Raw genomic sequence first — 26,127 nt, forward strand, 5'->3', positions numbered from 1 at the left:
TTCGTTCCGTTGTAGCCGAACCCTCGCAGGGTCCTCCTTCCTCCGGGAGCGGCGGCAGCTCCGACGACACCATCCGCTCCATTCTGGAGCAGGCGCGCCGTGAGATGGAGGCTCAGCAGGCAGCGTTAGAGCCTGTGCTGAAGTCTCGACCGCTTTCGCCCAAACTGATGGCCGCTGCCACGGCCTCAGCCCTGACCACAGTGCCTGCCTACTCGCCACTTGCTCTGTCCCTGAAGAAGCCGTCCGCGGTCGCAGGCCCCCAGTCCTCGTCTTCATCCTCCCCTTCGCCCTCCCCGCTCCTCGACTTCTCCACCGTGAAAAAAGAGAGCGGCGAGTCGTCTGGCACCGAGGGCGACGGAGTCCCCAGGCAGGGCCGAGGCCCCTGGAGGGACCAGTGGTGGAGCTCCGTGCAGTTGGACCGCCGTGCCACGCCTGCCTCGACAGATGAGGGTCGCGCTCAGGAGGAACCCAAGGAGGTGAGCCACCTTGCTGACAGGTGGAGTCGCTGATGGCTCATGGCTCTGATGCCATCTGGCGTTCATGTGGGATGGGGATGGACGGTTGTCATTTTGTGGTTTGGATTAAGTGACTGAGATTTGAAGTTCATTACTTAAATTTGTGCATACGCTTGTTAAAGAACTGCTTGTCTGAGAGCACAAGGAGTCCAACAGCTAATTTCTGGAGAGTCGTACAAAAGTCCCTTCAATCCAAAATACCCAGAATAATTTTTATAATGCAGTTTTCCTTGTCCGATTGATCTTCCCCTCATTGTGTAATATCTGGTACCCTGAACTACTTTGACAGCAGCAATCGGAAGTCTAACGACTGGAAAAACATGAAAGGAAAACCTTAGCTGTGAACCTCCTCCAATAAATATGGCCTTCAAGTACATCCTCGCTCATGATCTCCTGCCCATATCCATTTAGATTTATTCGTTTAGATGATGACGTTCCCTGAAGCAACTTACAGTGTTAAGCTGCACTGATTTACCCGTTTATATATCTGGGCAACTTTTACTGGAGCAGATTCTCAAGGTTCCTACAGCAGGAAGTGGGATTCAGAGATTCAGACCTGGGTTCTTTCAGTCCAGTGGTGGTGGCTCTAACCACTACGTCACCTGCTGGCCAGTTTGCAGCTGACTGACTGTGCCTCTTTGTGTCTCTGTGATAGAAGCCTCCTCGGCTGGCAGGCTCCTCGGCCGCCGCCGCTGCCTCCTCCTCCTCCTCCTCCTCGGACTTCTGGAAGGACTGGCCACGCGCCGAGTCCCCCTTTTCGCAGAGCTCCGAGCTGAGCCTGCAGGGCCCCAGCCGCAGTGAAACCCCACAGAGCAGCCCCCTGCCCACCTCGCCGCTGCTGCCCCTGGCCAAGGCCGCGAAGGCCACAGTGGCCCCCCTCACTCCCGAACAGTACGAGTTCTACATGTACCAGGAGGTGGACACCGTGGGCCTCACGCAACAGGTCAAGGACAAGCTGGCCAAGAACGGGATCTGTCAACGCATCTTTGGAGAAAAGGTCTGCAGACATTGCCTCGCGCTCCTGCTCCCGCTCTCTGCCACACGCACACTCACTTCTCATCGAACAGCCCCGGCCTCTAGTTCATGCATCCTCTAGACCAAGGGCTCCTCAAGAGGAAATGGATTGGCACATGCAGCATAAGCGTGGCTGTCATCTCCAGTCTGTGCCTCAACAGGGTAGAGGTGATCTTCTCAGAGATCTCCAGTCTTGCCAGCACCCAAACAGAGGTGGTATCTTTCACCTTCGGTAGCCTGAGGCCTCATCTGGGAGGGAGGTCTATTCTTCAGCTGCTGTCTTTCTGGTGTGGCTGATGTTTTTGCTTACATGTGACCAGCGATGATTGTTTTCCCCCAACCGACCAGATCACACTTAGGCAGGTTCTCGGTTTACACCAAATTTGGTCTTCCAGCGTTTGCCGCATTTGGTAAGGTCAGCGTTCTGTACTAAGTTCAGGGTCTTTATGCCATTCCAGTTAATCTTCATTCAGCTACCAGAGTATTAATCATACATTTTGTACTTAGAGTCATGTGAAAATTCAGTGAGTTTTAAAGGAAATAAAACAACTTTTTGTATCCCCCCCCCACTATGTTTTGTTCTTTAATTTTTTTAGTATAAAGGTTTCCGTATTTACTTTCATAGATACAGTGCATTAAATATCTGCCAGTGCTTTTTGCTACGGTGGGTAATGAAGTTCAAATCTCAGTGGCTTTAAGACAACGGTATGTGTGTGTGTGTGTGTGTGTTCGTGTGTGTTTGTGTATGCACGTGCACAGGACAACAGGAAATGTTCTTTCTTACAGCCTTTTGGGAGCTTTTCAGAATCCCACCCGCTTGTATACTTGTCCCCACAGATATTTCTGCTGCATGTGTGAGTAACCTCCTCTTTCTTTCCCCACCCCTGTCCATGCCTGATTTCTTTTCCAGGTTCTCGGCCTGTCACAGGGCAGCGTAAGCGACATGCTGTCCCGGCCCAAACCCTGGAGTAAACTCACCCAGAAGGGCCGTGAGCCATTCATCCGCATGCAGCTTTGGCTGAATGGGGAGCTGGGCCAGAGCGTCCTGCCGCTGCAGGGCCAACCACAAGGTACCGTCCTCGGACCCACCCAAATCTGCCTGCCATCACCCTTACCACAAGAACCCAAACATGCTACACCCTCATATTACCTCGTAGATAACGGCTCCTTGCCACTAATTAGACATCTGGGTTGTACACCTATTAAGTGTACATTTGACCCAACTGTGGACTTGTTGATAAGGCTGTGTGCAGTTCAATATGATGGCCTTGTGCTAACTGCCAGCTCTTTTTGCTGTGGTTGTTCTTGGAGTTGATACACATGAACAGTGGAGACTGATGGTGTCCAGATGGTGTCCTTGGGTTAATGGGTGGTGCTGTCCTGTCTGTTCTGGCTGAGCAACTGACCACCAAGAGTGAGGACGTGCTCCGTTCCGTTGTTAGTGTTTCTCATGGAAACGTTAAAACCGCTATGGAAGTGCAAGCTCGATTGCCTGCTTTCCTCACGCATGCTGTGACCTGCATAACAGAACACGGTACTGAATGTGAGGTCTGTGCTGGCTGAAACACATTGATTCTGTACTCTCCCTCATTACGCTTCCAGGCCTCTTTATTTCCCCGTTCACACTCTGAAACACTTTTATTCTGTCTACACTTGACGGCCTGTATTTGAACCTCCTTAGGTACATGCAAACCACACCAGTTTTCCAATATGTCTTTGATGCAGTAACAAAAACATGTTTGTTTCAGCGAAGTAGGAGCAACCATAATGAATGCCTTATTGGGCAAAACATGTCTGCTCACAAGTCTGTTCTGGATTGAGGAAGGTTTGCTTCATCACTGCAGCCCACTGGCTCGGGTACTTATTAAAGGCCACTAATTAAAGCACCGGGTGGCTGAGCAGAACAGAAAGGAAGAGACACCTATCAGGTGATTAGGACTGTAAGGCCATGGTCAAGTCTTTTTGTGATTTTTGCATTCCTACGCTGAAACACATTGAAAGGACTGTGTGTGTGTGTGTGTGTGTGTTCACTGGCTTGCTCCTTAGGAAGTTGGATGCTGCGTTACAAGACCTTTCTATCTTTATTGGGGTAAAATTCAAAGCCGTAAAATCAGTCTGAAGTCCTTTCTTCATTACATCTCAGGATTTAATTTTAGCAGTGTGTGTGTTATGTGTTCACATGACTATTTTTCTGTTCAGGAATGCCCCCAATTTTAAGCGCGTAGCTGCCAACCTCCAATTGGGGGGAGGGATCAGAATCAAGACCAGGGGGAGTTATAGTTTTAGTTGATTATCATCATCGCTATTGCTTTTATTGTTATATAGTTTTAAATTGCTGAAATACAGAGTGTAACTGAGTGGAAAAAATCCATTTTTGAGCAAGTTTACTAGACATGGCAGCGGAAGTTTGCAATGCTCATGCCTGGAAGCACGTATCTGTACAAATAAATGAATAAATAAATTTTGAATAAAAAGACGGCTTAGAGATGAGTGCATGTGTGGTGGTGGCGTGTGTGGGTATTTTTATTATTTCTTTTATTTATTTATTTGTTGTTTTTTTTTTTTTTTTTTGGGAAAATGTGTTGAAAATAGGAAAAATTCCAGGAAAATAGCAAGGGTGGGCAGCTATGTAAAGGCCCTCAAGTTAGTGTTGTCAACTGTCCCCTAGACCTTAGTGTGTAAAGGGCTGTGCTTATTTTCACTGCCATTGAGTCCATCCATCTGGTTGTTGGTTTTCCTCCTCTTTTTCCATCAAACTTCCTAAGAATTAGTCTTTTGAGATGGTTTTAAATTAGCATAATGTATCCATAATATGATAATCCCAGTATCATTATTTGTGCTTCTGAGGCTGATTTGCTCCAGTATCCATTTGTTTGCTTCTCTTGCTGTCCATGGTATCCTCAAAATCTCCTCTGGAACCACAGTTCTAAGGAGTTTGTTTTTCCCATTCTATTTCCCCATCCATATTTTCTTATAAAAAGTACCATTGGTATACCATTTTTAATATTCATTCTAAATAAGCACATCTGAGAACCTTTTCCACATCTTTTTTGCACTCCTACCTGATACTACTCTTCAGTGCATCTCTTGGCTGATCCCTTGTTGTTGATTATTTATCCCAGGAGACAGAAGTTGTCAACGACTCCTATGTCTTCACAATCAACTCTGAAGTTTGCTGCGGTTCCAGTCTTCATTATTTTCTGTAGCCCCATTATATGCACTCCTTGACTTCTTAATAAGATTTTAATTTCCACTTCATCCTCTACCATTAGTCTTGTTTCATCATAATCTGTTCTTTGTACAAGTTAAAAGGTTTAGCAGAAAGTATGGAGGTATGCCAACTGGAAATTGTTAACTTTCTCCCTGATTATTTTAACGTCCCGTATCAGTTGTTCAGACCACAGTGATTTATACACTGTGGTCTGAAATCCGTTACGGTTCCTTCTATTTTTTCCCCTTCAATAATTTTGCTTTCATTATTTGATGATCATTGAGTCTTTGTTCAGTTGCTCACATGCTTCTTGAAAGCATCAGATATGCTGTCCACATCACATTTTGGAAGCTGGATGGCTTTACTTTTTCTCTTAGTTTGTTTTGGACCTCCATGGTTTGGCTTCAAGCAATATCTTTGCCTTTGAATTCAAACTCTTCTGTCTTGCTGCTAAGGATGTACGTCACTTTGGTTTCTTTGCTCCATCAGGTGATGTTCAGGTGATGACAGGGTTGTTCAGAGAAAGCGTTAGACAGTGTTGGAGCTACAGGAGTTGATCAGTTTTTCTCCTCCACTGTTTCATTTACCAAATCCAGCAGTTTTCTCTTCCTTTTACATTATCAGCTTTGGTGTCGGTCTCCAATCGCTAGAAGCACATCTTGTTTACAAGACCGATCACTTGGAGCTTGGTCATTATCATAGAAACTTTCAACTTCTTCATATCTTTCAGTCACTGAAGCATACACTTGAACTTGAAAGTCATGAAAATCAATTTTTAGACGGTTTTTCTTTTTTTTTTTTTTTTAAATAAAAAAAAAAAAAAAACAGAAAGCGGCCGAACCTTTTGTTTCTACTCGGTGTTCCAGAATTTAATGTTTGTTGGCGTGCACTTGGATGTCATTTATTTAATTAAAACGATGGTCAGGGTAAATTCCCCGCAATTGTAGGTAAATGTGCATGTGCGTGTTTGCGCTTTTCAGAAGAGGTAAGCAAAATTTTTCTTAAAATATGAATTATACGCATCCAGAGGCCTTTAATCGGTTAGTGGTTATTCCTCCAGCTTATCCAAAACCTCAAGTAGCTGTTTATTTGGTGCCTTGTGGGTTTTTCCTTCTGATTCTCCTACCATTTTCTGAACATCTCAGTGTTTTCAGTGTAAACGCAACGAGACGGCCTGCTCCTGAATTTCGCAGTAGATTTGTCCTTGTGACATATAAAACAGCGACTTTGACAAGTTTGGGAAGTTTATACTTTTTTCCTCTGTTGTGACATCAGATGTGTCTGTAGATGTGTTTTTTGTGCACTCTGGGGGTTATGAAGCTCTAGACCAACACAGTTTAATGATCCTTAAAAGTACAGGTCTTGGAGCAAATGTGAGTGTGTGGGCTGGAGAGCTCTCCCCTGACGGGTGACTTGCCTGTGAAGAGGACTGATACTGTGCCACAAGACATTTCTCTCTTTACCACAGTAAAATTCAAAGCCTCGGTTTTGGTAATTTTGTCATTACCATGCAAGAATTTAACTTTCTTCTTTGTGATCTGTGCTTGCTTTCATTACTGATTTTGCACACTGGGAGTGTGAAAGGAGTTTTTAAGAAATTTATAAGATGATTGATTCATAGAAAACTATTTTACCACCCATTACTGTTTTCTGGATTAATGCCTAGTTTTCAAGCCTAAGGAAAGAACATGAAGAGTTATCACCAAGAGTTGGCATTGACTCTGTGACACTTAACAGCACCGAGGTCTCATCATATGATATTTGAGACAGCGATCATCATAGATTATAAGAATCAGCATGTAGTATTAACATGCTCACATGCAGTAGTTCTTTTCTGGAGCTGGATATAGAAATATAATGCGCAACAAAAAAAAAAAAGAAGTCTTACTATGGCAGCATGTGTGTTTATGAAGGGAATTGGGGCATGACAATGCAGACCTTTTCACAGTTGCCATATTGTGTAAAGAGGCCTGAATATGTCAGCAAGTAGCATACAGACTTAATCTGAAGGTTCATGCATCAAGAACAGCGCTATTGAAACATCCAGCTGTGTAAATGGTTAAAATGGCTTTGAATAAAGGGATCAGCAAATTACTGGAATGATAATGAATGCTAGTAAGAAAGCATATATAAAGACACAAATATTTCCAAGTACATTAAAAACAATCCTGACAGCAGTTGCTTAAATCGTTTGCCGGGTATGGAATATTAATTAATTAGTACATTTCCGTAACACATACGTTGGATGTGGGTAAATGCATGTCGCCGCCTTCTTATGCCTTCCGCCCCTCCTGGGGCAGAGGCCGCCAACAAGGGTTCCCCAGGCATCCCTAAGAGCTGAGATGTCATGAAGTTTCCTTGTTGGTGTCTCTGTAGCCGGCAAGGTTTTTACGGTGTGGGGTAGCTAGCCTCACGCCCAGCCCTCCTCCTCCTTTCTCAGCCGGGCTTGGGACCGTCTGTGGCGGACTTGTAAATGCGTTTAGAAGTGCTGAAATACTTCTGCAGTTATAACTACCTGTGTAAATTACTTGTATATTTAATCAATCGGATCTATATGTTCAAAGCTGCACGAGACACACGCGGCACGTCCTTAATAAGCGAGCGCGCCTTCGCGCTTCGCTGTCACGGCATGTCAAACGAAGCGATCCGAGAGCATCGAACGGCGCGTCGGTGCTTCTGTATGTCCGGCCTTAGAAAATCTACTTGTCTGTTATTTAAGCGCTCGTGCGGGAGAGCTGTTTTTCAGGGCAGCCCGGTGTTTCAGATCTCTACGGTCTGTCGAAGTTTGATCCGTCAGCTCGGCGATGTAGAGCTCTCCCCTGGGCCTCCTGTAGCCGCTGTAATCAATTACCCCATCAGCACGCTGATGTACAGCAATTAGAGAGCGCCTCCTTCGTCTCCCAGAGAGCGCCGCGCCGCACCGCGCCGCGTTCGGGCCCCCCGCTCCGTCGGCTCATTAATATGCAAATAATCAGCCGATGGCGTGATGAATACGAGCGGGCCCTGGTCTGCAGCGTAGAGGTCCGGCTGTGATGAATTGCATTTGCCGCCTGTCCTACATTAAGTACCCTTTCTCAATAATTTTTACCACAAATTAGGTGGAGCAATATATAGATTACAGCAATGACTCTAGCCCAAAAAAAGAGCAAGGGAAATTAATGGCTTTTAAAATGGGGCCTGTAGCTTAAAAAGAAGCGTAAATGTCAGCTTGCCTTTCTGCTTAATCCGGGCTGGGGAGCGAATTTAAAAGGACATTATGTTCTTGTGATGGTTTTAATGTGCCACTTGTTAGAGTGGCTCTGCAGAAAAGGGCGTGCCTTCCTGGAATGGCACGGAGGAGAGTGTCCCATTTAATAATTACGCAAACATGCCAGCGCGCGCACGCACACACACACGCACGCACGCACGCGTGCTTGCTCTCAGAGGGTTGAAATCTGTTTCAAATAACAGCCAGAACGTGACCCATCTGGGGAATTGTCGGAATGGGCTTCAGAAGGATACCGCACGCATCGCCTTTCACGGGCCGCAATCTGTGCGGTTTGGCGCTCGCTCGAGGCGATGCCCGTGAAGTTAGATCGGAGTCGGTGGGAAATACGAAAAGAAAGGGCTCTTCTCCGTCCTCGTGCCGTTCGGGAGTTTTCTGCGTGGTGCAGGAGATCGAGTGGAAACGGAGCAAGCTGAAAGCAACCTGTGTATCTGAAGCTTTTTGGGCTGGGGGGGGTGCATGCTTGTCCTCGGTCTGGCCTGCGAGTGGTTCGCAGTCTCTCTGTCCTCCATCCGATGTGGGTAATGAGCGCAGAGGCGTTGCCCGTCCTCTGCGCGGCTTGTCCTCAGCATGACCCTCATTAAGAAGGGACGGCCACCGTGGCTAAAAGTAGCCTTGCTCCCCCCTCAAGGAAGCGCTTGTGCGGCTCCCCCACCCCACCCCCCCCATCTCTCTGGGGAAGCGTCAAACACTCCCTGACCTCTTCCTCTCTTTCTCCTCTCCTGTCCTCTCCTCTCCTTATATCTCCCCTCTCTTCATCCTGGAGTGTTGCTCACTCTTCGGAATCGCAGCACACACACGCACTTTCTGCTCCAGCAGGTGGTGTGGTTAGAGCCGTCGCCTTACGATCAAGATACCTGGGTTTGAATTGCACTTCCTATTTCAGTAAAAAAAAAAAAAAAAAATTCCCCAGCTGTATTAATGGCTTTGGACAAATGAGTTGGGTAAATAAACAGTAAATAAATGTGGGACAGAAGGTAGGACAGTGGTTAGAGCTGCTGCCTTTGGACCCATACGTTTGGATCTCACCTCCAGCTTGTAGCATGCATGAGCAAGGTACTTATCCTAAAATTGCACAGTTGTATAAATGGGTATAAATAGTTATAAATACCTTAACGTTGTAAGTCACTTTGGAGAAAAGCATCAGAGAAATGAATAAATGTAAATAGCAAAAATCCACAATTATCATTGTGTTAGAGGGTGAGCCGCCCATCGTCCGAAATCACGTCGCCTTCTGTTCGGTGTTGGTAAGCTGTGTTTTAGGTGTCAACGTAGTGGTTCTGGGCAGCTACGCGTGACTTTGAGCTCTGCGCCAACATCGTCGCCATCGACTGTCGCTCTTTCGTGCGGCGCGACTCAGCTTTCTGCTGTGCTGCTTGGTTCTTTCGTAGCCAGTGTGAGCGTTCATATGTACTCTCGTCCGCTCGGCTCCCCCGTTCCCCGGGTCTGTCTCTCTCCCTTGCCTCTCGCTGTCTCCCAGCATTAAAGAAAGGGGCGCTCTTTGCGGAAGCGGCTGCGCCGTTGCTGTGGGAGCTGCGGGGCTGTGACTGGCCACGCTGCTGGTCGCTGGCACCCTGTCACAGGGCGGCCCCCGTCACCCGCGCTGCCGTCCTCGGGCCCCCCTAGCGCCCTGCCGCGCCGCCAGTTAAAATGTCACCAGCCGGCGAGCAGCCCGGGCGCGAGATGCGAGCCGACTGGCCTCCCTCCCAGCTGTTTCCCGCGGCGCGACGGGGGACTTAATCGTAAGTGACGGCTCCCCCGGCTGCTCACTTGAGGGCCGAGGCTGGCCGAGGCTGGCTGAGCCTGCGCGGGCGGGCGGACGGGGGAAGGGAGAAGAGGAGGTCGCTCGTGAGGGGGAGAGAGACGGAGAGCAAAGAGAACAAGAGCGTCGTCGTGGAGCTCTGACCGGAATGTCAAAACACTCGCATCGGCGCGGCTCGCGACAAAAAGTCTGAGCGAAAAGCAAAAGATGGCTATCGTGCACATCACGTCGAATAAAAATTTCCTTGCCGCACGCTTCGCTATGGCAGATTCATGATACAGTGCACAATATGTGCTTTGCAGACATGCGGTGGGAAGCGTGCAATTAGCATGTTGTGTTTTTTATGAACGGGGGTGCGGTGGCGCAGTGGGTTGGACCACAGTCCTGCTCTCCGGTGGGTCTGGGGTTCGAGTCCCGCTTGGGGTGCCTTGCGATGGACTGGCGTCCCGTCCTGGGTGTGTCCCCTCCCCCTCCGGCCTTACGCCCTGTGTTACCGGGTAGGCTCCGGTTCCCCGCAACCCTGTATGGGATGAACGGTTCTGAAAATGTGTGTGTGTGTGTGTGTGTGTGTGTGTGTGTGTGTGTGTGTGTGTTTTTTATGGGTTCCGCTGCGCATCAGCTCTCCGTTTCGGCACCGGTGGCGCATCTGTGCTTGTCGGCGGAGGATGAGCTTGTCCGGGTGATCTCGATGGGTGGTCAAATGGAGCAGGCTGGTTCAGCCTTATACGATGCGCTTGTCAGAAACCCACCGAGCTCGCGCGGCTTCTCGGATTCCGTAATTACAGGTTCGGAGAGATGCTCGTTTCCGGTCCGTACCGTTGCGTCCGACCACGCCCGTCTCGAAGGCCACCCCTGGAGATGGGACCTGCTTGTCCAGATTGGATAGAGGAAAGGGTCCTTGGCGTGGATTAATGCGTGCGTGTTGACACGTAGGCAGGGTCTCTCCCAGCTCTCAGCACCGCGCCCGTTCGGAGCACGTGGACCAACATGGCTGCCAGCCGACCTGACGACGGAAGCACTTAACGGCGAGCGCGTTGTGCTTCGACGAATAGCCGATAGAACGATCGTTCGCTTAGAGAAACTCCGAGCCGTTATTAATTCGTGCCGAAAAGCCAGATGCGCTTTGCTCGGAGCGGCGCGGTGCTGCGAAGTGCAAGGTGGAACGAGTTGCGGCACAGACTGCGCAAGGCGCCTTGTCCATCGCAACGCGCTCGCTCGTGAAGGGGCAGCGATACACACTATATCACCACGCATCACCGTCATCGCCACTGCCGTCCCGGGTTCCGGTAAAACAATCTCATTCGAATTTAAAAACACCAGACTGTGCTCTTATTCTAGGCAACAGTGCAGACCATTTGTCTCGGTTGGATGCTTTTGTGTTCGACCTAGTATATAGGCTTATTTCTGTCTGAACGAAATCACGTTTGGGTGTTTAAAAACGCAAGTACGGCCAGTCCCCAGGTTACGAACATCCGACTTAACGTACAACCCGTAGTTATGAACCACCCCCAGTAAAGCTTGTTGTTCGTCGGCCCGTGGCCACGTGAGCCCGATGCAGGACGAAGACTTCGTTCTTTTCAGTCGGACCACGTTGCTTTTAACAGTGTCTCATGTTATTGTATTGGGCTTTAATTTTTTTCCATTGCTATTATTAGTGTGTGTGTGTATTGTTATATTAAAGATGTTTTAGTGCATCTGGAAGCGTTTCTTTAATGTTTTTTTTATGCATAGAAAGGTACACGATATACTAAACACTAAGACAAACATTTGAACTGACGTTAGATTTGAATGTACCTAACCGTTCCGAGTTACATACAAACTCGACTTAAAGACGGACTTAGGAACGGAAGTCGTTCGTAATCCGTGGATTGCCTGTATAGCGATGGATTTATTTTTATTTACTCATTTAGCTGACGCCTTTCTCCCGAGCGACTTAGAACGTGAGGTTAATATACAAAGCTACTTGTAATTATTTATCCGCTTATATTTATAGCCTTGGTCAAGGGTACTACAGTAGGAGGTGTGATTGAAACCTGTTCTTTGATTCCAGCCCAGTCACGTTGACTTCTGTCCTATCCACTGCCTACTTGGTGTTTTCATGGAGCCCTACCGAATTTGTTTGTTTTTTTCTTTTTATAGCAGAGCAGCACTGGATCACAGCAACATAGAGACACACAGTAGACAGAGAAATTACAAATATGTCCATATACATCAGACAAGGGCAAACGGTCAAAAGGTCACAGCATTTCACAAGTATGATCACGCAGCGCGTCTAAGAACTTCCGAAAGGGCGTCGAGACGTTCCGGAATTCCTTCGAATTGTCGTGCAGATCCAGTGTTAATTTTTCTAACGGAAGAAAGTGAAACGCTCTAGCCATCCACATATTTCCAGAAGGTGAGCGTGAGAACCATAACAATAAAATACGTGTAAGAGTATACAGCCTTGGTTCCTTTACTTTATCAGAAAAAAGTACTTTGGATTGCGGTGCCAAACTGCTGTTACTCGTAAAATGAGTTGCGCTCGCAGTGTGTTGTAACGGGCTGTGCGGGCGCGGCAAGCGTGACCTTTCGTAAACCTGCGCCGCCTGAGCTCCATCTACGTGGCGCGGATCAGACCCGGTATGGTACGCTGCCGTGTCCCCTGCTTCCACCTAGAGCCGGCTTTCCTTCGCTGGGTGCAAATCGCTCCCTTCGCAAACATAGCAGGCTACCTTGCGTCCCTTCGCAACGTATCTCGCGTTTCTCGCCGAGGCAGTTTAGTTCGTCCCGCCGGTGGGGATGGGCTCCAGGTAAGGCGGAGGGTCCGCCGCGATGGGACGGGTTGAATCGCTGTAATTCGAACCCTGGCTTGATTTGCATTGGATGAAGTTTCCTTTCACGCCCTGGCGGAGTCTCCCAGCTGTCGCGTCGGGGCCCGCGAGAAAAGCAGGAATCGGCGTCGCGGGGAGCCGGACCCCCGGGCTCTCTCCGGGTTCGCTCACACAGAGCGACGTCTAATTGAAGCAGACATCTGTTTGGAATGTAATTGTTCAGTATTAATCACTGTCAACGACTGAGCGGGGTGTTTATTTGCTGCTCAGCGATGCACACAGCGGGAATATTTATCTCCGCGCATTAGGAGGGAGTTTACCTCAATTAGGCGACAGCGTCTGCTTTTGAATTGTAAATGCTGCCGAGTGTCTGCGTGCCCCGGCTGTCGCCCCTTTCCCCGGCTCGTAGGGCCTTTGTTGGAGCAACCCGCCGCCGCGCCTTCAGATCGCCCGGCGCTGTCGCTGCGAGCCGCTTAAACGCACAGCACCCTCGGTCTCATCTCGTTCCTCTTCATCTTTGTCTGCTTCACTCGCTTCATGCTGCTGCTATTAAACGGTCTTGAACTTAATTGTTTTTTTGTTCTGGAACTGGGATGGCAGGCTGAGATGGGCTTTTTGTTTGTATCTCTGCTGATGAGCGGGAGTTGCTCCGTCGCCGACTCCTCAGGTACTTGAGATGAAATCTGTCGAACGGCCCTCGCGCACCTTACATTTACCGCCCGCGGTTCCCTGGTAATTGAAGCGAGCGCTCCGCTGTATTGTTCCCTTACTCCGAGCGTGGAGCGCGCGCACCCGCCGTGACCTCGTCCCTCGCAGCGCGGGCAAGTGACCCCGTCCCCCGCCCCCCTTCTGCCGATCTTCCCGCAGAGAACACGCCCAAGACGTCGGCCAGCTGCAGCCCCGCTCCGGAGTCGCCCCTGAGCTCTGCCGAGGAGTCGGTGAAGAGCTTGGGCGAGCCCCCCGCCTCGCAGCCCCCCGCCTCCGAGTCGAGCGAGCCCTGCGAGCCGCTGCCCGTCCCGGGGCACTCGGGCCTAAGCATCCAAGAGATGGTGGCCATGTCTCCGGAGCTGGACACCTACGCCATCACCAAGAAGGTAAAGGAGGTGCTGACGGACAACAACTTGGGTGAGTACAGCCGCGCCGTCGACCGATTCTCCTCTTCTCGTCTCGCAGTCTTTACCCTGAACATCCCTCACCTTCACGACCATTAGTAGGTAAAGCTCACCCACGGTATGTTTACGATCGCATTTTTCATTTAGGAGACACTTTCCTCCAAAGCAGCGTACGACTCGGAGTAAACGAAAGTGCATTTCGCCGACAGATGAGTTACGGATGCTGACGTGCGGTTATCTAAGTACGGTTGTTTTGTCTGTTACCACCTTTTTTGCCGATGCGTGTTTCACTAGTAACTGCATGTAGAATTGATAGATGAAGGGAAAAAAGTGATCATGACAGATAGTGTGAGGCAAATTTCTAGAGCTGTTAGAAGATCAAGAGAGAAGTGGGTCTGAAAGATGATGATGGCTTTTGAGAACTTCCTTGAGTGTTGAAAGGGATTCAGCAGTTCTGAGTGAGAGGGGGACCTCATTCCACCATACCGGAGCCAAAACCAGTGTTACTGGTTTCTAGCATATTCAGAACTGTTTCGTCTGCTAATTTGTTGTCAATTATAATATAAAAGTATCGGGGATGTGAGTACTGGTTTGTTCTTAAGCAGCCTTTTATATTTTTCCTTGTAACGAATGACCTGAATTTTAACCAGTGTGCTGACTGATATAGCTTGGCCCCACCCCCCTGGCCACAAAAGCCCATCCAGCTGCTGTACATCTCTGTATTTGTTAATGAGGGCTCGGTTCTTTACTGCTCCTCCATCTTTTGCACACTCACCTATTAAAGAGGTCCCTGCGCTGTCACTCTCTGGGTTAATGAGACCGCGGTGTCCCTCCCCCCCTCCCCCCCCCCGCAAACGACAGCTGCGCGTGCATCCACTTCGCATGTGGGAGGGCCCTCGCCCGCCCTGCCACTGAGATCACACACCTCACTCCATCTGTCCAGCGAAAGGAGCTGCCTGCTGGAAACCTGCGTGCGAGTGCACGGCAACCGAGCGTCACACCTTTCATCAGCTCGAGCGCGTCGCTCGTCCGCAGGAACAGGAAAGCGACGAAACGGGCTGTGTTAGGAAGCCTGTTTATTTACCGTACGGCAGATCGCAGGGCTAACAATGGGGCCTCCGTGGGACGCCATCAGCGAGATGGAGCGCGGCTTGATCGCCGTTTTCATCTCTAGGTTTCGGAGCAGAATAAACTCGCTTGTTTTTCCTGCATGCCAGCACCGCTCAGGGCTTTTGTAGCTTTCTGTGCGCTCTCCTGTTCCCTTTGAACGTACGTACCAGAGCGAAGGCATGTTACGTAACGTGCTTCGGTGCGACGGAGGACGCGCGTGAGCGGAGGTGCGTTGCGGGTCGGCGCGCTGCGTGCGATGGGCCGAGACGGTAGCTGACCTCCAACAAGAGTGCATTATCCTCCGTGCGCTAAGTCCTCGGCGTATTTTGGCCACGTGACCCGGCGGCGGACGGGCCCGATCTCGTCCGGGCCTTAGGAGGATGCCCGGAGCGTGGCATCGCAACCCTCGATGCGCAGACGCGGCTACGTCCAGGGCTCGGCCCCCCGTCCATCTTTGTTTAGTCCCGCTGGAAGGGCCGAATTCTACTAAATGATCTCAAGAGCGGAATTCGAGGAAGGAAAAGCCACGGGCCGGGAAGCGCCTTTTGTCATCAGCGCTCCTGGCTTCGGAGGTCTGCGAGAACGGCACGAAAACGCACACCTGGCCAGCGTGCGAGGAATCCCGCTTGCTGCGCTAATGCGCCCGGCCTCCTCTGAAATGACTTCCGGAGGCCGAGTTCACAATCGTTGAAACTGCGGTCCTGGATCATTCGATCCGAAGCGACGCAACATATTTCACGTGCGGTAAAGTTTCAATGGCTTTTTCAGCTCGCGCAGACAGTATTATCCCGTCCTTGTCGGCTTTAATGTCTTTTCGGCCCTTCTTCCTCCGCGGTCCATATGGCTGAAACATCAGAACGTTAAGCTGTAGTTTTTTTTTTTTTTTTTTTTTGCACAGAGACTACGGTAAAACCAGGTGTGGCGTGCGGAAAAAGATCCCTAATGCCTTGTGACAGGTGCGTCCTTTTTTACGTAGCTGCCGGTGACTCTGAGACCTCCTTTGATCAGCGCTCCCACGTGCCGCACGCGGGTGAAGTTAAGCACGGCTGAGCGCGTCACATCTCCGTGGGCCTTTGGCTTGAGATGGCTCTCCCCCGCCCCGCTCTTCCTCCAGGCATCAAGGGAGGGCTGGCAATACGCAGAGGGGATGTAAAAGTTCTTCATTTTCCATAAAGTACATTTTCGTGTTAAACGGAACCCGCTCCGATTAAGCCCCCTTTCCCCATCGGCCAAACGCGCTTGTGGAAACCAGTGTTAACAGGCTGCCCTGGCACCTCTTGTGTCCCACAGGGCAGCGTCTCTTCGGGGAGACAATCCTGGGCCTGACCCAGGGCTCAGTGTCGGACCTGCTGGCCCGGCCCAAGCCCTGGCACAAGCTCAGCCTCAAGGGGAGGGAGCCCTTTGTGCGCATGCAGCTGTGGCTCAGCGACCCCCGCAACGTGGAGAAGCTCATGGACATGAAACGTATGGAGAAGAAAGGTAACTGTCGTCACAGCTCGCTCCCGTCGGCGGAAGTCTCCGAGGCCGGAGCCCCGCGTCCTCCTGTCTCGGGCCGTTTCCGCTCTTTCGGCGTCCGTCACCGCTGCGCTTCGTTCCTCCGGCCCCGCACGAGCGTCCGAACACGCGCGCGAGCCGAGCTGTGGCGAGCCCCATCCCGTGCGCCTCGCGCAAAGTAAACGCTAATCCTCGTCCTTCGAAAGCACGCCGTAGTTGCCGGCGATCGGCTATCTGCGCGCACCGGGGGTGACCTTAACGGAAACGCCTCGGCCGCTCGGGCAAGACTCGGCACGTGCGGCACCCGGGCTCCTCCAAAGCTTTCCCTTAAGAAGAGCGTCAACTCTCCGAGTTTGAGCCGTTGACAAGGCTCCCTTGTAGATGCTCAATTTTCTGTCTTTAAGTCCCCGGCGCTGCGCTCCTGCAACCGCCTGCCGGACGGCGGACGGGCTTTTCGACTGCGCTTTTTTGTGCCGTAATGGCTGAGACGTGTCCCCCGGCTGCGTGGGAGGGAGGGGTCGCCGTGCGCTGTCTACATCGATCTGGGAGATGGATGTCACAGTTTTCATTGGATGTGACATGCTGGACCCTCTCCAGGGCCCGCTTATTCAAAGTCCAGTGCGTTCGTCCCCAACCCCACCCCCACCCCCCAACCCCCAGCTGGCTAAGTGAACATTCTTGGAGTGATTAGGCCTGTTTAACGCATCTCCCAGGGTAAAAATGACATTACTGGTGCTGTTGGGTGCAGATGACAATTTGTTCGTCACGAGTCAAGCGCGGCGCGGGGCCTCTCCGCGGGGGACCGCTGAGCGGAGAGCGAGGAACGGGGTGGACACTCATCTGGCCAAGGGGGGTCCCCTTGCCCAAATAAGACGGCTGATTCCACAGTGTTTTGCGCAGCGTTCGGCTAAATAATGTGTTTGACCTCACGGCGGGGATGCGAGAGGACGCCCTCTCTCCCGGTCAGCTGAACGGCGCCCGGCGTGCCGTAAGACGAAGAACACGGGGCCCGGCCGCTACCGTTGCATTTTAGTAATGGCAAAAAAAAAATATTCATCTTTGGCGATTTCTCACATTGTTGTGAAAAATAATGAGAAGAAACTGGCACAGTAATCGAAGGTGGTGTTTGCGATGTTTTAATTTGGTTCTGGTTTTAGATGATGTGATACTTAATGTATTATATATGAAATGTTTCAGGAGGTTATCGTGGTTTTGAATTCCGAATCGCAAAATCTGGAGCTTTGGCAGAGAAAATGGATTTTGTAATAAACAATAGAAATACATGATTTACAACTCACAAACTTCCTGATTCAAAAATGAAACGGATGAAAAGATAATATTAGGGGTGTTTTTCTGTTTCATGTGCTCATGTTTTTCACACAGAGTGAATTAAAGGAGCCTGTCAATTCATAGCTTTGTGTGTAGTTAGACTGCCCCCTGTTGGCTGTAGAGATAAATTTCTTTGAAAACTACATTCCCTGTCCCTGCTTATGTTTACATTTATTCATTTAGCAGATGCTTTTCTCCAAAGTGAGGTACGTCTCAGAGAACAATACAAAAAGTACATTACATCAACTGAGAGAGAGACTTGGATGCAGACACGTGATTCTAGAGCACAGTTAATTTATCACATTCCACTGTACGAACCGGTATGTATTACTCGAGTAGCTGCATAAGTGCTTTTCCGTTATCAAACGTTGTTGGTAAAAAAAAATTATTAAACATAAGCACTTATGTACATGTTTCTCATGAACTTAGGAGATTGAGAGAAGTGAGTCCGGAAGAGTTTTGAGACCGTTCTTTAAGATAGAGAGATTCAGCAGTTCTGAGTGAGAGGGGGAGGTCATTCCACCACATCAGAGCCAGAATTGAAACCTGCATGCTTTTGATTTTGAACTTTTTGTGCGTGGGACCACCAAGCGGGCAGAGGTGCGGGAGCGCAACAGTCTGATTGGGCTGTAGCCGATGATCAGGTCTTGTAGATATGAGGGAGCAGTTCCTTTTATGCTTTTGTAGGCTGTAACCAGAGTCTTGAATTTTATCCGGGCATCTCTAGGAAGTCAATGCAGAGAAAAGGAAGGGGGATACATGGGAACACTTTGCCAGGTCAAACACACCTCGGACAGCAGCGTTCTGTATCAGCTGTAGAGGTTTGATAGCAGAAGCCAGAAGGCCAGACAGGAGAGAGATGTAGCAGTCCAGGTGGGGTATCAGCATGGCCTGGATAAGTAGTTGTGTAGTCACTTGTGGGATGGGGCAGATCCTGTGGATGTTATGCAGAATGTACCTGCAGGTCTGGGCTGTGGCTTCGATGTGCCGAGAGAAAGACACTTGAATCAGTCATCACTCCCAGACTCTTAGCTGAGGAGGCAGCCAAGATGAGTGAGTTATTCAGTTTGATAGAGAGGTCACAACAGGAAGATGGTCCAGCTTGGAGATGAAGGATCTCTGTTTTGGAGAGGGTGAGTCTTAGGTGGTGATCAGACATCCAGGCAAAGATGTCTGATAGACAGGCAGCGATGCATGGGGAAATGTCTGTAGCTCCAGGTGGAAATGGGAGGAAGAGCTGGGTATTGTCAGTAGTGGGTAAATCCATGGGAAGCGATGGCAGGGCCAAGGGAAAGGTGTAGATGAAGACTAGGGGGACTCAGTACGGAGCCCTGAGGGATACCAGTTGAGAGAGGCTGATGAGATGAATGGGGAGTCCCACCAGACCACTTTGGGTAAGATCTGAAAAATAGGACTCAAATCATTTCACTGCAGTTCCTTTGGTGCCAAACAATTAGCTAATTTATTCCCGTTTCAGTTAATTTCCTGAATGATTGTATATAAAGTGAATTTCTCTTAGACTGTCTTTTCCTCAAATTCTTAAAATTATAAAGTGAAAAATCACTTAAACTTTACCATGATGTGACAAACCGCTGTTGTTGCCCAGAGAAACTGTTTGAGGAAATGGATTGATCTCACAGCAGTGTAAGTAGCTCTAAGAATGAAAGCGGTCAGGTAACAGTTAATACATTGCAATAGTAAGCGTAGCAACAGCCATAATGGTGTTGAAGTGCTTTACACTGGTCATCACCTTCATCCAAGCAGAACTAGATAGCTTAGTGATTACTGCTCTTACCTTGCAGTCACAAGGCTTTGGGTTTGAATCCTGTTTGTGCTGCATTGATGAAGGTACTTAAAAGTGGATAAATCATTGATGTACTTACCCTGATGGATACCGTAAAAATACACTTCATTTTAAGAGGGTAAATCATTGTAGAATTCATTATTTAACAGTATCGGTTACCTTGGATGAAGACGTTAATAAAAAGCTTAATAGTAACTAAGAAATGCAGTTGGGACACGTAGAAATAAAATGTAATTAGTTCTAATGTGAACAATTCATAACTAAACTTTTAACTGTAGTATTCGCTCTTGTAGGCGATAGCTTACAGGTGTAATATTGACATAAATGATGATTGATTACTGTGACAACTGCCTTTTGAACTTTTTGAGGAAGGCGAGGAAAGTCGGCATGAGGTTGTGGCAAACGGAGTTATTACTGCAGTGATTATTGTGAGCAGAGCTTGCGTTTTATTCACAATTAGCAGAAAATGTGTGCACTGTATGGGGGAAGCACTTGGTTATTTGGGGAAATTGCTGATAATTTTGTCCAAGATAATTTGGAGTGCTGTGTTAAGTGAAGAGATGGGTATAAGTTCGGCCAGTCTGCAATCAAGATTTTTCATAAAATTAATTTCTGGTGAATGGGGGGAGTGAATGTATATGTACATTTAAACATACATAGACTGTGCTGCATTAGGCTGATTCTACAGTGATCTGTTATCTCTTCTAACTGAAGTTCTGTGTTGGATAATTTGCAGAAAAATATATAATATTCTATATTTTTCTGAGCCCTGTAAGACATGTTCATCAGCTGTCAGTACTCACTTCCTCTCAGCGTAAGTCTATAGTAACAAACCTGCCCACTGTTTATTAGTGCCATTCCAGATGCCCTTGTGCATTACAGTATATTTTTGCTTCCCTTTTATGATTAGCTATTCATACACACTAGAAAGTGAAAAGGGTTATAAATGCTGCTGAGATATGAATTTCTTGGAGTTCCTTTGAGATTCTCTTTTGAGCACTCACAGCGTTTCGCTATTTACAGTTGTTTACTCGTTTATACGGCTGGGTAATTTTTACTGGAGCAATTCCTGGTGAGAACCTTCCTCCAGCAGGAGTTGGGTTTTGAACCTGGGTGCTCTAATCCTAAAGGCATCGGCTCCGATCACTACACTACTTGCTACCTCCATTTCTACAAATATTACTATAATGCTAAATATATGGGGGCGCAGTGGGTTGGACCACGGTCCTGCTCTCCGGTGGGTCTGGGGTTCGAGTCCCGCTTGGGGTGCCTTGCGGCGGACTGGCGTCCCGTCCCGGGTGTGTCCCCTCCCCCTCCGGCCTTCTGCCCTGTGTTACCGGGTAGGCTCCGGTTCTCCGCGACCCCGTATGGGACAAGCGGTTCTGAAAATGTGTGTGTTTGTGCTAAATATATTTTTAGGTTAAACTGATGGTCAGCATTGTCTTGTGTTTCAGTGCACAGGCTAAATAAGGTGCTTTTGGCATCTGTGCTGCATTGTACAGTTTATCATCGGTGAAGTGTGCACGTGAGCGACCTTGTGTAGAGCACGCACACGTCTAACCCCATTCGCCCCATGTCTCTACAGCCTACATGAAGAGGCGTCACAGCTCGGTGAGCGAGAGCCAGCCAGCAGAGCCCGGGCTACCTGGGGGGGAGGGGAGTCAGAGCGGGAGCCCCCAGCACCAACAGCACCAGCTGAAGAAGCCCCGTGTTGTCCTGGCACCTGAAGAGAAGGAGGCCCTGAAGCGGGCCTATCAGCAGAAGCCCTACCCCTCCCCCAAGACCATTGAGGAGCTTGCCAGCCAGCTGAACCTCAAGACCAGCACAGTCATAAACTGGTTCCACAACTACAGGTAGGTATGCAGCACTGGCATGTTGTCCTGTAGACTTTACCTGATGAGACTGACTTCATTTACATATACTAAGTCTTCAACTTGCACAGACTATTGGAAATAAAATTGCATTATCTGCATAAAACATTATCCAGTGAAGATTGTTGACCAATCCATCCCATGAACATGCACGATGTTCCTCAGTTTGTTATTGATCACCAAAGTCTGGAACACCAGACAGGAGCTGCACATGGACTTAAGGTGGTCTTTCACCTACTCTGTGTCTGTACTTTGTTGGTGCATTTTGCTGCCAAGTAATAGCAACCAGCAGAGATGCAGGACTTTTAGAAAATTGAACGGGGAAGAAAATGCAGTTAAAGAGGAAAATTTGCATATCTTGAAAATTCTTAATTGCTTGTAGCCTGAAGTACCAATGTATGTGCGTGAGTATAATTACTCCACTTTGTTATTGATCTTTTCTTGCAGCAGATGCTTGTAGGTTTCTCAAATAGGTAGTCACCAAAACCAAATAAACAGTCATCGGCAGTCCTCGTGATGGGTTAAAGAATAAAGAGTCGTGTCTCAGCACCGTTCTTGTGTTACAGGTCTCGAATCAGACGCGAGCTCTTCATTGAGGAGATCCAGGCTGCTGCTGGGGAGGGCAGCTCCCCCTCAGCGCGGGGGAGCAAGGCGGGTGAGGGCGACAGCTGCGACGGCACCGAGTCGGACGGCACAGTAGAGGGCCGCCCCGGCGGGGTCTCGGGCTCCGAGGGCAACGGGGCTGACCTCAAGGAGGTCAAGGAAGGGATGGGTTTGGAAATGTCCTCCGGCCCCCCTGCGCCACAGGACACCGCTACCTCAGCCCTCAGCCCACCTGGAACGAGCAGCCAAAAGGGCAGCGCTATTGGCAGCTTGTTTAGCTTCTCCGAGACAGCACCCATAGCCAGGAACCCCAGGGACAGCAGCCTGCGCAAGAAGAAGGCAGCTAACCTCAACAACATCATCCACCGCTTGGAAAAGGCGGCCAGCCGTGAGGAGCCTTCCGAGTGGGAGTTTTGAAGCACCCTGACGGGAAAACGTTTAGCTTTTTTTTTTTTTTTTTTTTTTTTTCCTCCCCCCCCCTTACCTTGACTGCATAGCCGTGGCAAAGCCTGGTGCAGGGCAGCAGGAAAGATGGCATCTTACCCAGCTTGTGAGTGGGAAAAATTGAGGGCAGGGGCAGAATCGAAGAGGAGGGGGGGAAAAAAAAAAATCATGATTTTGTTCAGAAAAGCACTTAAAAGCCCTGCTGGCCCCAGGGCCCAAACACCATTGGCCAGTGGTGCGAAAAGATACCAGAGACTGCACTACAGACAAAGAGCATTAATTCCCAGGAGGTTGTGCTGTTTCCAGGATTCAAACAAAAACTCTAAAGAAGCAATTTATCTGTTTGTTTGTTCCTTTGTTTTTCCTTTGAGAGGTTAATTCGCCACCTCAGAGTGTTTGAATCGCATCTTTTCACCAAGTGGTCCCTTCCTCCTCCTCTGTAATTGTTACAGCGTTTGCCTTTTTTTTTTTTTTTTTTTTTTTTTTTTAATTTGTTTCCTTGTGTCCGTCGTGAGGTTTTTCTGGGCCTTTCTGTCCCGTTTTTCTTCTTTTTCTTCGGTATTTGTTCGGCTGTCCAGCAAGACAAGTTAGACACAGATGCTTTGAGAAAAAGCCAAGCACTTGCAAACAGGTGTCGGCAGGGGGCAGGATCGGCGGTCAGGGACCCCTACGCCTGTGCAACCCTGTCTCTTAATCCACCCGGTGGCCATTTAATGTCCACGGATCTCCTGCACGCCATGGACTACTTTGAAAAGAATCACGTTTTTTAAAATTCACTTTCTCATCGAAAGAAGGAAAAAAAAAAAAAAAAAAAACCCACCTTTTTATAGCAATTTGGTTGCCACTAAGAGATTGCACAGTCTGTCGACTCTAAACAGTGCTAGAAAAAGTATTTCGGAGGCAAAAAGAGAAAAAAAAAAAACGAAGATTCACGGTTTTAAAACTTTTAAAGGAATGATGAAATCACTTTAATTCACGTTTTTAACATCAAGAAGTAAAATAAAAAAAAAAAAAGGTCATATCAGGAAAAAGAAAAAAATGAGAAAAAATCTTGTGGTAGCTGATTTAGTGTTATTTCTCGTAAGTGATCTATAGCTCTTTAAGTAGTGCACATTTATTTGATAGCTTTAACGGACTGCTCTACGTGCGGGCCTCTGGAGGCGTTCATCTGACACACTCCGCTTTAGGCTGAAATCAGGAAAAGTCGAGTAGAAAAACGAAACGCGTGCGGAAATATATCGGCGTAAGACGTTTTTAAGCGAGAGAAGAAATCGAAACCGCTTTTAACCTGTAGCCACAAAAACCACACTACGGAAACCTCAAGGCGGGGCTGGCGGTGCGGCCTTGGGCTGAAGCGCTACGCGGACCCGTTTCGTCGCGTCACGTCGCACGCCGCCGGGGGCGGGGCTGCTGCGGACTGGGAGGGGGCGGGGTCGTGAGGGGTCATGCCAGGCCTTGCTCCACGACGGCCAGGAGAACCACGGCTCGCTTTAGGACGAACCCCTAATCTGGGGGCTCTGCTCAGCTCTCCCCTTCCCACTATGCTCATGGAAGCTCGAGGTCCATTCTCGAGGCTGCCGCAGCCCTTGCTACTCACTCTATGTCTTGTGCGTGTGTACGTGTGTATCTACATTAAGGCTCCCTCTTGTGTAGTGTACGCTTTTCAGGGGAGGGAACGACTCACCTATTATGCACTCTTAAAAAAACATGCAGGTCTAACGCTAATATAACGGTTTCTCCTCATCAAGCCACTTTCCTCTCCCTAAAACGGATTAAAATAGCTACGGCTCCTGCGTCGATTTGTCCCCCTTCGTATTCCAACTCCCGAGTTCAACGAAGAAACGAGCGGACGGTTTGGGTTTGAGAAAAGCCCTCCCCGCCGTGCGTTTGATCGGATATTTACACGAGGTTAATTTGAGCACAGCAGCAGAAACTAGCCAAATGACTGAAAAACCAAAGCAGTCGATTGCTTGAACCGTGGCGCGTCGCTCCGAAGACCGTCCGCTCCGGATCTGTTGGTCACGCTGCCGAAATCCTTCGTCGGGCACGTGCGGAACATCGGGTCGTTAACGCTCCCGTTTTAATGAACTCGCCGATCTTCTCGACAACCTTCCAGGCGTTACGCGGTAATCCCGAAACTTATATTTTCGTACCAATAGTTGGACGTAATAGTGCTTTGTTCCGTTAAATGAGGAACCGAGTTTCTTAAACTCGGCGTTACCCCCTCATCTGCCTCGCCGTCATGATTTGCTACCGATTTCCTCTTGATGGCGATCCCCGCGACGGCTCTGGAGGAAGGACGTGCCCGTTCCAGACTTCCCCGAGATGATAGTCGTCGTGTCGATCCGCCGTCCCCTCGCACAGCGCGCACCCTCTCTCTGCCCTTTCCCCTGTGCCACAGTTTCACAGTGCCTCTCAGCCCACTGCCTCTCCCTTGTTCTTTGTGTGTGTGTGTGTGAGAGAGAGAGACAGACACAGTCTTTCTATACCTGCGTGTGTGAGCCTGGGAAGGCATCACCTGGGGCCCATCGCCCCTTAAGTACCGCACCCTAGAAAAGCGAGTGTGTGTCTCTGGTGTGTTTTATACGTTACGTGGTTTTTATTTGTACATACCTGCGCACGCATAGAGCGCACAACTGCCACCCTTTCTTTAAAGTTTTTGTTTTTCAATTGTATGGCTCCTTACATAGCTGATGTGTAAGTTCCTTTTACTGCCATATCTTATTGAGACTTAAGGGTAGATTACTTCATAGTTTTTTTGTTTTTTTTTTTTTTTTTGTTCTTTGGTTCTGCTTATTTATAGGTGCTGTATTTTTTCATTTTGATGTCTTGTTTCATTTGTTTTGTTTTTTTTTGTATTTTATGGAAGGGATTATAATGGGGCAAGTTACATTTTTAGACTGATAGACTGCCGGCAGTATTGGGTAATTCTTACAAAATATAGTTGTCCTACATGTATATTAGTATACTCTGAAGATCGTTTTGACAATGTCATTTATATTATTTTAAAGAAATAACTGTTAATGATGATCAGGATAGCATTATATGGTGCATTCATGGTTCATGACATGTTACGAACTTGTTTTGTGCGTTTTCCTAATTCAGTTTATTTTTCAAGGGGACAGGAAATTGAGAATGTCTCAGCAAACTTGAGTGAAGCCAAGCAAGGATGTTAATTACTTTCAGTGATTTGTTTTTAGATCATCTTCAGCTCATTCGGAAAGGACCGTGCAGATTATTATAGGAGAAAGAACAGCGTTAAGGAGGCAGAGCGATGGTGTACAGAACTGAAAGCGTTGTCCATGGACTTGAGAACAAAGAGAATTATCAAGGGGCTTTAGAAGTGAGAGTATGTTACTAAGGGCATCACGGAGAAGGTAGAGCGAAGAAAATATACCCAACAGTACTAGACAGATGTCTTCTAGATGCCAGAGCTAAGGAAACATCACCAAGGTGCTTTGGAGTGAAGAGTCACAAATGGGCTTCAGAAAAAGGAGAAAAGAGAGCAGCTCCAGGGCATCGCTGACCTGGAAGAGCAGCGCTGAGTCATTGCAGTCTGGGGGCTTCAGGGCTAGCAGGTCAATTTGAGCCAGTGAACATGCTTGTATGCAGGCTGCTGCAGGAACCTGCTGCTGTACATTTTCGCACTTGTGTTGTCAGATCAACACCCAGAGATTAGCTCCTAAAAGCAAGGAGAGAGACATCTGGTTTGGAAGTCTCCATTTCTCGGCCGATAATGAGTCATCGTCTTTTTGTACCTCCATCAAGTTCTCGATGCTTCCA

General features: G+C 48.7%; 1 protein-coding gene across 5 annotated transcripts in view; it reads left to right on the top strand.

The window, feature by feature from the left end:
- The window catches only part of cux1a (cut-like homeobox 1a), a 147,744-nt gene extending 125,387 nt beyond the window's left edge, over positions 1 to 22,357 (top strand). For 3 of the 5 annotated variants that reach the window (XM_029249440.1, XM_029249437.1, XM_029249436.1), the window contains 7 exons: positions 16 to 476; positions 1,171 to 1,512; positions 2,440 to 2,599; positions 13,445 to 13,702; positions 16,090 to 16,278; positions 21,012 to 21,279; positions 21,864 to 22,357. In XM_029249440.1, coding sequence (XP_029105273.1) covers positions 16 to 476; positions 1,171 to 1,512; positions 2,440 to 2,599; positions 13,445 to 13,702; positions 16,090 to 16,278; positions 21,012 to 21,279; positions 21,864 to 22,317 — 2,132 coding nt within the window. In that variant the 3' untranslated portion in view covers positions 22,318 to 22,357. The remainder of the gene's footprint in view (positions 1 to 15; positions 477 to 1,170; positions 1,513 to 2,439; positions 2,600 to 13,444; positions 13,703 to 16,089; positions 16,279 to 21,011; positions 21,280 to 21,863) is intronic. The other 2 variants (XM_029249438.1, XM_029249439.1) reach the window with 2 other exon arrangements.
- The last annotated feature ends 3,770 nt before the right edge of the window (positions 22,358 to 26,127 follow it).

The sequence above is a fragment of the Scleropages formosus genome, chromosome 25 (genome assembly GCF_900964775.1).
Source record: "Scleropages formosus chromosome 25, fSclFor1.1, whole genome shotgun sequence".
NCBI lineage: Eukaryota > Metazoa > Chordata > Actinopteri > Osteoglossiformes > Osteoglossidae > Scleropages > Scleropages formosus.